This window comes from Vitis riparia, unplaced genomic scaffold (genome assembly GCF_004353265.1).
Source record: "Vitis riparia cultivar Riparia Gloire de Montpellier isolate 1030 unplaced genomic scaffold, EGFV_Vit.rip_1.0 scaffold770_pilon_pilon, whole genome shotgun sequence".
In the NCBI taxonomy this organism is placed as follows: Eukaryota; Viridiplantae; Streptophyta; class Magnoliopsida; order Vitales; family Vitaceae; genus Vitis; species Vitis riparia.
This window is the reverse complement of record NW_023269776.1, coordinates 112092-119864: the sequence shown is the minus strand read 5'-3', so window position 1 is coordinate 119864 and position 7773 is coordinate 112092. Positions and strand designations below refer to the sequence as shown.

At 29.9% G+C, this 7773-nt stretch overlaps 1 protein-coding gene and 1 long non-coding RNA gene across 2 annotated transcripts; both read right to left on the bottom strand.

The window, feature by feature from the left end:
• Positions 1-1235: 1235 nt before the first annotated feature.
• LOC117910520 (rho-associated protein kinase 1-like) lies at positions 1236-3039 on the bottom strand. Its single transcript, XM_034824599.1, has 5 exons — positions 2873-3039; positions 2694-2786; positions 2463-2585; positions 2000-2383; positions 1236-1536 (listed from the first exon to the last, which is right to left on the bottom strand). Exons 1-5 carry the CDS (start codon positions 3029-3031, stop codon positions 1507-1509), a joined length of 789 nt encoding a protein of 262 aa, XP_034680490.1. The 5' UTR covers positions 3032-3039; the 3' UTR covers positions 1236-1506.
• Positions 3040-3416: 377 nt separating this feature from the next.
• Positions 3417-6716, bottom strand: LOC117910518. Its single transcript, XR_004650692.1, has 3 exons — positions 6571-6716; positions 6052-6233; positions 3417-3561 (listed from the first exon to the last, which is right to left on the bottom strand). It is a non-coding gene; the product is annotated as an uncharacterized LOC117910518 (long non-coding RNA).
• Positions 6717-7773: the final 1057 nt, after the last annotated feature.

The following is a 7773-nucleotide window of genomic DNA, read 5'->3' as shown; positions in this document are numbered from 1 at the left end:
TGTCAATCTACATCATGGTTTTGAATTTCATTTGGCATCTTACACTCACTTTTTTGGGTCATAATTTGATATTAAAGTTGGGTTATCACTTAGTATTGAATTATTTGGTTGTTTGACTACTTTTAATTAGTTTTGCTAGTGTCTATAATGGGTTTTCCCTTTTCTTTATAATTATATTTGATTCCCTGAAAATACGAGAGAAAGAAAAAGTGAAGAAAAAAAAAATTTTAAGTTAATAAATTATTTTTAAATATTTTTTCAAACTCATTTCATTTATTTCATCTATTATATAAAATAAATAATTTTAAAATACATAAATTTTTAATTATTTTTTATTTTCTTTTATATTTTTCATAATGAAACCAAATACGAGAAAACTATTTTTTTTAATATTTTTTTTATTTTCTTAATACTTTCCGATAACCAAACATAGCGTATATGAATTTAACAAGTTTTGAAGACACTCTCTTTTGATATTCTTTTTTCTCTTTTTTTTTTTTAAAAAAAAATGAATCATCTTTTAGCAAAATTAAGGAGGGAGGTCATTCTTGCAATTTGATTATTATTTTGGCCTATTTTGAAACTAATAAATAATTTTCATATATTATTTCAAACTCAATTCACTTTTTTTTTCTTTTTTATATAGAGATTAAATCATTTTAAAATATATAAATTTCTAATTAATTTAATTATATTTAATTTTCTTTCAATATTTTTTAATAATAAAACCAACTATGAAAAAAATCACTTTTCTTCACTTTTTTTTCTTTACTTATTACTTTTAGGGAATTAAATATACCCAATAGTAAATATATAATGCTTTTTGTTAAGTCCTAGTTTACAAATTTTAAAAATAATTTTTATTGAATTTAAAATAAAAATAAAATTTTAAAAATGTATAAATTCATACTCAAACTGATAAAGCACATCTAACGCCCCTTTGGTCCTCCACAAGTTTGAAATAAAATATGACCAAAAAAGAAAAAACAATTAAGAATCAATAATTTTTATATATTGTTTTAAATTTATTTTAACTCTTTTATATAAATATTAAATAATGTAAAAATACATAAATAATTAATTTTAATTATATTTTGATTCTCTTTTATATATTTTGTAAAACCAATGATGAGAAAATCAATTTTCAGAATTTCTTTTTCTTTTCCTGTTACTTTTCAAAACCAAACATAACCCAACATTAGGAGCAAAAATCTCAACTTACTTGCTAGTAACACTTCAAGAAAAACCTAGTGAATCGATCAAGAAACTAGAACAAAATATAGAAAGCCAAAAGAAACCACAGTGATTCTTTGGAAACTGGATTCAAAAGAATCCGGACTGAACTTAAAAGAGTTCCCAAAGGTAAGCACTATATATACATCCAAAAGAGAAAGGCATGTCTCAGAACAGAAACTTCCATACCAAACCAATTAAGAGGTTTAATCACTTTTCTTGTTTTCTCAGAGATCCTAACCAAAAGCTCTGGTTCCCTGAGTTTGGGCTCCCTCAATTTGAACCATTGGACTTGTCCTGGCTCTGCAACAGCAAAGAAAAACACACAACATTACCCAATTAGTCAATGAGTCGATTTGGCCAAAAATGTGACCCTTTTTGCCTCTTGTCGTTTAGATGCAAGTTTTAGTCCTAACATTGCACAACCATCTTTAAAGAATCAAAACCTATAATAGAATCCAATGATTTTAGTAAAAACCTAAGCAAAATGAATGTTGGCTGCTCTATGTGCAAAGGGTTTCCAATTAATCCATCCTCAAAGGAAAAGAAAAACTCAAGTATCCTTAAAAAGAATGAAAAAGGAGATTAAAAGGTGATATCTAGTATGTATATCTGTGGAACAAGCACATCAATAGCTTGATTTGATCAGTGCTTCGTTTTTTGTTTTTTTGTGGGGGGTTAGTTCCTCTTCAGGAATCCTTCCCAAAGTAAGAAAATTATAATATGCATATCTCATAGTGCAAAGAAATTAAAAGGTGATATTTACCGGCTGAATAAACGATTCAAATTGTGATCGCAACCATTGCACTGTTGAATCCATAGTTTCAAGTTTTTCAATCGTCCTTTCTAGTTTACTCTGTGTACTCCTCAGCTCCACCTCCAATTCTTCTCTTTTTCTTCTTTCTTCATTTAATTCCTCCTCAGCCTTTTCTCTTCTATCTTTTTCTTCTTGCAGCTGTGATTTCATAATTCTCAATTGTTCTTTTGAATTGATTGGTTTAGAGACATTGAGATCAGTCGATTCAGTGACAAAATGTCCGAGTCCCCTAACCCGACCTGGATGCTCTTCAGTCCCTAGTGCCATGGTGAGAATATCAAAATTTCCTTCACCAACCAAAGAACCCTCTTCAACTTGCTTCTTCAACTCGTCCTAGGAAAATGCATTTAAGGGCATTGAAAACATGCAACTATTATAAACTCAACGTAATAACTGCGTATAGATAACTTACAATTTTTTCTGCCTTTTCCTTAACAGCCTCATTTACATACTCTCCTTTGTTATTTTGTCTAGCCATCTTCCATAACAAACTCCTATCTACTTCCTCAATGGAAGAAATATGCCCATTCTTTTTCTGCATCCATCAAATGGATGAAAAATGAATGACAGGTTAGTGCATTTTATTCCTAGTGTTGTATAACATACAAAAACATTAGTAACCTGAAAAGTTGAGTAACCTTACCATTTCGTCAGCAAGACCAACATAACCCTTTCTGCTTAATCGGTGAACAAGTTTATGCTTAGACCGTCTCTCAATTTGAGAGTTGCTAAAATTCTAGCAATTAGAAAATGAAATGCGTTAGCCTAATATTACTAAAAGTAAGACAAAAAATGCATTTTGTTAAATAAGTTTTTAAATACTTGAAATTGTTCAGTCAATCTTGACTGGACGAATAAATCCCAATCTTCTTGATCAATAAAGCTATATTTTGGAGGGGGGTGCTTTAATAGCTCAGGCTGGTCTTTGAATGGAATTATATAAGTCCTTGTAAGGTAGCTCTTGAATGTCCTCCATTTCATGCCAACCGAACCATAAGTTTCTTTTTGCTCTTACTCTCAATCACAAATTTCACCTGAAATTTAAGCAATCACGATACAGGTTAAGGGTCAAACTTAATTTTTCTTTATGCATGAGTAGTTGTCAAAAAAAGAAAATACATTGTCTTACCTCCAAAAAGCTCCATAACTTTTCCTTCAAAGCATTTGGCACCTTTCGCCAATGTTCATAACTCAGAGGAACCATGGTGCGTGCCAAAACACCCATGTAGCTAAAAAGTTGTGTTGACATAGGCCCTACTGGTTGACCTTTTTCATTATATTTTACAACCCTCCGAAGTGGATTACTATTTTTAGTGAGATGAGGTAGGGTTGTTAAACCTCTGACTTTCTTCTTCTACCTAATCGCACATGAACACCCAATCATTCAAAGTGTATTATAGGAAACTAATACTAATAAACTTTAAAATCTAAAACCCAGAAATGTAAAAGTTACCTGTTTCAACTTCCATTGGCGGTGACTCCATGAATAATCTATTTGGGCTTTCTTTTCTCTTTTATTTTTATTTTTTAAAAAAGGCAAAAAAATATCTATTAATAATCACCAAACAAAACAAGGTATTCAAGCATTTATGCTAATTTAGAAAAATAAAAAACCCACAGAAGAGATCGATGAACAATTAGAAGCTCTTTGAAGCATCTAAGCATGCCAATATCAATGATAATCATGTAGATTGATGAATAAAATTCATTCCAAACAATAGTAATAATAATAAATATAGCATGTACTATGTAGAAAGTTGTGGTTGAAATGTGGAAACCTGCAATTCTTCTGAATTCACTGGCCTAAAGCGTTCAGCACAATATCACCAAATTGACAACATGCAATGATTGATACATCAATTTGGGGCCCAAAATATTCACAACAAGTAACTGGTGTTCAGCCTATGCATCATATACTATGCAAAAGAAGTATGAACAAACTTCATAACCTCCAAAAGCACAAAAAGAGAATAAAAGTTCAACTGTTGCATTTCCGATTTCATGGTTCACACCATGGGCCATATAGATCATATGGTGGCATTATGGCAATTTCTTTCTTTCTTTTCTTTCTTTCTTTCTTTCTTTTCTCCCATTTTTCACTTCTTTAAATGAGAATGTTCATATGTACTCATAGTAATCCTCAAACAGAATCAGAAAATTTAAAGAAAAAATTTTATTTTATTTTATTTTTAAAAAAAGGAACTGAAGGATAATAGGAAGCAGCTATATATGAGGATTCTATAGCCAATATCATGTTCTGTGTTATGTTTGTTAAACCATAGTGATGGGAAAAATAATGTCGTTTTGAGACATACAAAAAGCAGAGAAACAAAATTACAACACAATCTCCAAAAGATGTATAGAAAAGATTCCAAAATTTCTCTTGGATCGAAGTACAAAAACTATAAAATAAATAACAATCCAAAAACATTTGATTTTTTTATTTCTGACCCCTTGGTTACAAGCCTCCTATTTATTTCCAATAACCAGAATAACTAAGAAAATTTCAAGCCCAATTCTAGTCCTACCTCAATACAGTCAAATCATATACAAAGTAATTGAACAAAAATTGTGCTAATTGTGAATTTCACATCTTCTCTGCCAAAGTTGTCTTCAAATCAAAGATATAAGAAAATATATATAATCATATCTCCACTTTGATTTCATCCATTTTGACACCAAATAAAGATCAAGTAAACAACCAAAAAAATGACCTAATTGTGAATTTTCGCATCTTATCATCAAAAGTTGTCTTCAAAGCTAAGATATTAGTAAATACATCCACATATTCATATCTGCACTTTGATCTCATCCATCTTAAAGCCAAATAATTATTAAAGTAAAGAAACTCCCAAAAAAAATTGGCATCCTAACATCCATACCAAGTTTTCTTCCTTTCTTCCTATCTTGTTCGAAGAGATGAAACAACCCAAGTACTCAATGAACTTTTCTAAGTAAAATCCATTTGTTTGAGAACTAAAGAATAAGGCATTCCTTTGCTTATGTAAAGACAATTACACCCTAAATGATCATTTCAGAGAAATGGACAATATGATAGGCTTAATATAATATTTATACAAAAAGATATTATAAACTAGATTCGCAAACCTTTTTGTTTCACTATAATTATACTAAAAATCTTTCAAACAAAGAAACTAGTACACCTCAACTCATCCACTTTCATTATTTTCTTACATTCAAGTGGCTCCTGATGGAAACCATAATTACAACTTATAATATTTTACTCTACCACTGGTCCATAAATCTAGAAATCATTTTTTATAACAATATCTTGTAAGTACCAGCACCGTATATCATTCCAACACTATCAAAAGGTCCAACACCAATGTTTTGATACTGCATTCCACACGTAGACAAGAAAAATATTTTTTTCCCCAATGGAAGCAATCTTATTAATTCTTGGACCAGTTTCTGTCATGGGAACTGACTTACATCATTGCATATCAATCATCATTGAAATAAAAGAACTCCTAAAATTCAGAAGTTCTCTTTCAAAGAGATGAAACAACTAAGTACCAAAAAACATTTTCTAGATTGAATAAACTTTTTAGGAACTAAGGAATAAGCAATTCCTTTGTTTATGTAGAAAAATAGTGACTTGTAATCGTGTCAAATATGGAAAGCAAAATAGGCTTAATACTATTTTGGTCACTAAGATATTATATACAACATGAAAAACTTCTTGTTTCAACAATATGTAAATGTTTCAAAATTAGCCTATACCCATATTGGCACCAAGGGATAAATATTTGTACTTCATCCAGTTGCTGACAATTTCACTTCAGTTTTACCAAAAATCATTCTTAGAAAAGAACGAACACATATCACCCCATCCACTTCCTTTATTTTTTAAATTCTAAAATAACACCAAAATATCAATATAAGACAAGGATATTTATGCATATTTTCACCAATAACATTCATGGGATCATAAGAAAACATCTCAAAGCATTCCAGAATTGAATAGAAATGTGGAATACCTTTGACTATTTATTCATTACACCAATCAAATAAGAACACTATCTGGGTTGAATTTCGAAATAGAAAAAAAGCGTATGAGCTTGATCCGCGTGGAAAATCTACGAAACCCAAAATCAAATTTACTTAGAAGAAAATTCTTCTCCTTTCGTTTCCCCTATCTCTCACTCCTAGATCAAGATCCCTGCTTACAATTCGACATTGCAACGATAAGATAATCAATTTCCATAAAAAAAAACACACACACACAAAACGGGAATTCACTATCCTTCCTGTTTGGTTCCCGAGAAAGTGAAGCAGAGAAAATCCAAAACCTAGATTTTTCACTCATTTTTGTTCTCCACAAAAACAAGACAACCAAACTCAACTAATGCACAACCACTTCTGTAAGTAAAGCTGAGTTTCTCTTTTTTCCTCTACTAATTGAACACGAGAACGAGTAAAGGTTAAAATCAATTTCCCTGAACTTTCTCTGCTACCAAACAGGTGGGCAAATGCCACTGCAGAAAGAAATGATTTACCTGGAGTAATCTAATTGATGGAGAAAAAGACAGATAGAGCAGCCTCCCGCCGACGGAGATAGATCGGCAACAGCGTTGCCGGCGTGAGGACTGGACAAAGATGATGAAAGAGAGAAAGTACAGAGAAAACGTGAGGAAAGATACGATGTTCCTCCACCGTTAAGGAAAAAAATTAAGAAAGCGTCAGTTTATATTTTCAAAAGGGTTATTTGATTAAAACGGTAATTCACCTCCTTATTTTTAAAAAAAATAATTATTTCTATTAAAATTTATGTACAAATGCTTAAAATTATAAAAAATATTTATGTCAAAAATAAGTTACTTTTCAAATAAAATCACGAGAATTGTTAGATTCACAAATTTGAGAATCATATCATGCCTTTTAATCAATTAATTTTTCTTCAAAAATGAAAATAAGACATAAACATTATTGGAAACATATTCTATGGATACGGTTTTTACAAAACATCTATCATTTTAAAAAACATCAAAGTACTTATTTTATATATATATTTTCAATATTTGAACATTTTAATAATTAAAAAGAAAATAGAAAAAGGGTGAGTTTTCTAATTGTGTACATTATTCTGAAAATGAATTTATTTTTTTATAGAAAATTATTTTTATTTGGGTTATTATAGAAGTCCTCAATTTTTTTTTAATTTATTAAAAAACCTAACTTACTTTTAACAAACCTTTTCAAACATACCTGTAATATTTTTAGATAATTTGATTGAATGAATAGCAATCTCGAAGAGTAAGTCCTTATCGAAAAAGGTTTTAAAATAAAAAGAAACAAAATTATTGATAAACAAAGTATAAGACTTACTGTCCCAACAATGATAATCTTTAAAAAAAAAAAAAACCCCAATATCAAACATATTATTTTTAATTTATGAAAGCTTATATATTTTGGTTTGGTTGTTAAGATTTTTATAATTCACTTCTTAATTGGTCAAATTCTTAATTGAATGTTTGAATATATATTTAAAGAGTATTTTGAAGTTTCAATTGAAGATAAGAGATAGTAAGAAATTACACATCCATGATAGTGTATTTTGAGGTTTGAGATGCTAAGATAAAGCAAATGACCATGGTTCATATGAGCCTAAATCACTCCTAAGAGCATGCCCAATGCCTTGACAAGTGTTGGTTGACACCTTATCTTAGAAATACAAAGAAGAGGAAGAGGGTGGAGAGATT

Excerpts from the sequence above, each read along its gene's own strand:
- LOC117910520 (XM_034824599.1), bottom strand. The coding sequence starts at position 3,031 with ATGAAATGGAGGACATTCAAGAGCTACCTTACAAGGACTTATATAATT. Across the intron at positions 2,787-2,872 it reads GATTGACTGAACAATTTCAA|AATTTTAGCAACTCTCAAAT; the intron begins GTATTTAAAAAC and ends TCTAATTGCTAG. Across the intron at positions 1,537-1,999 it reads TTGAATCGTTTATTCAGCCG|AGCCAGGACAAGTCCAATGG; the intron begins GTAAATATCACC and ends TTGCTGTTGCAG.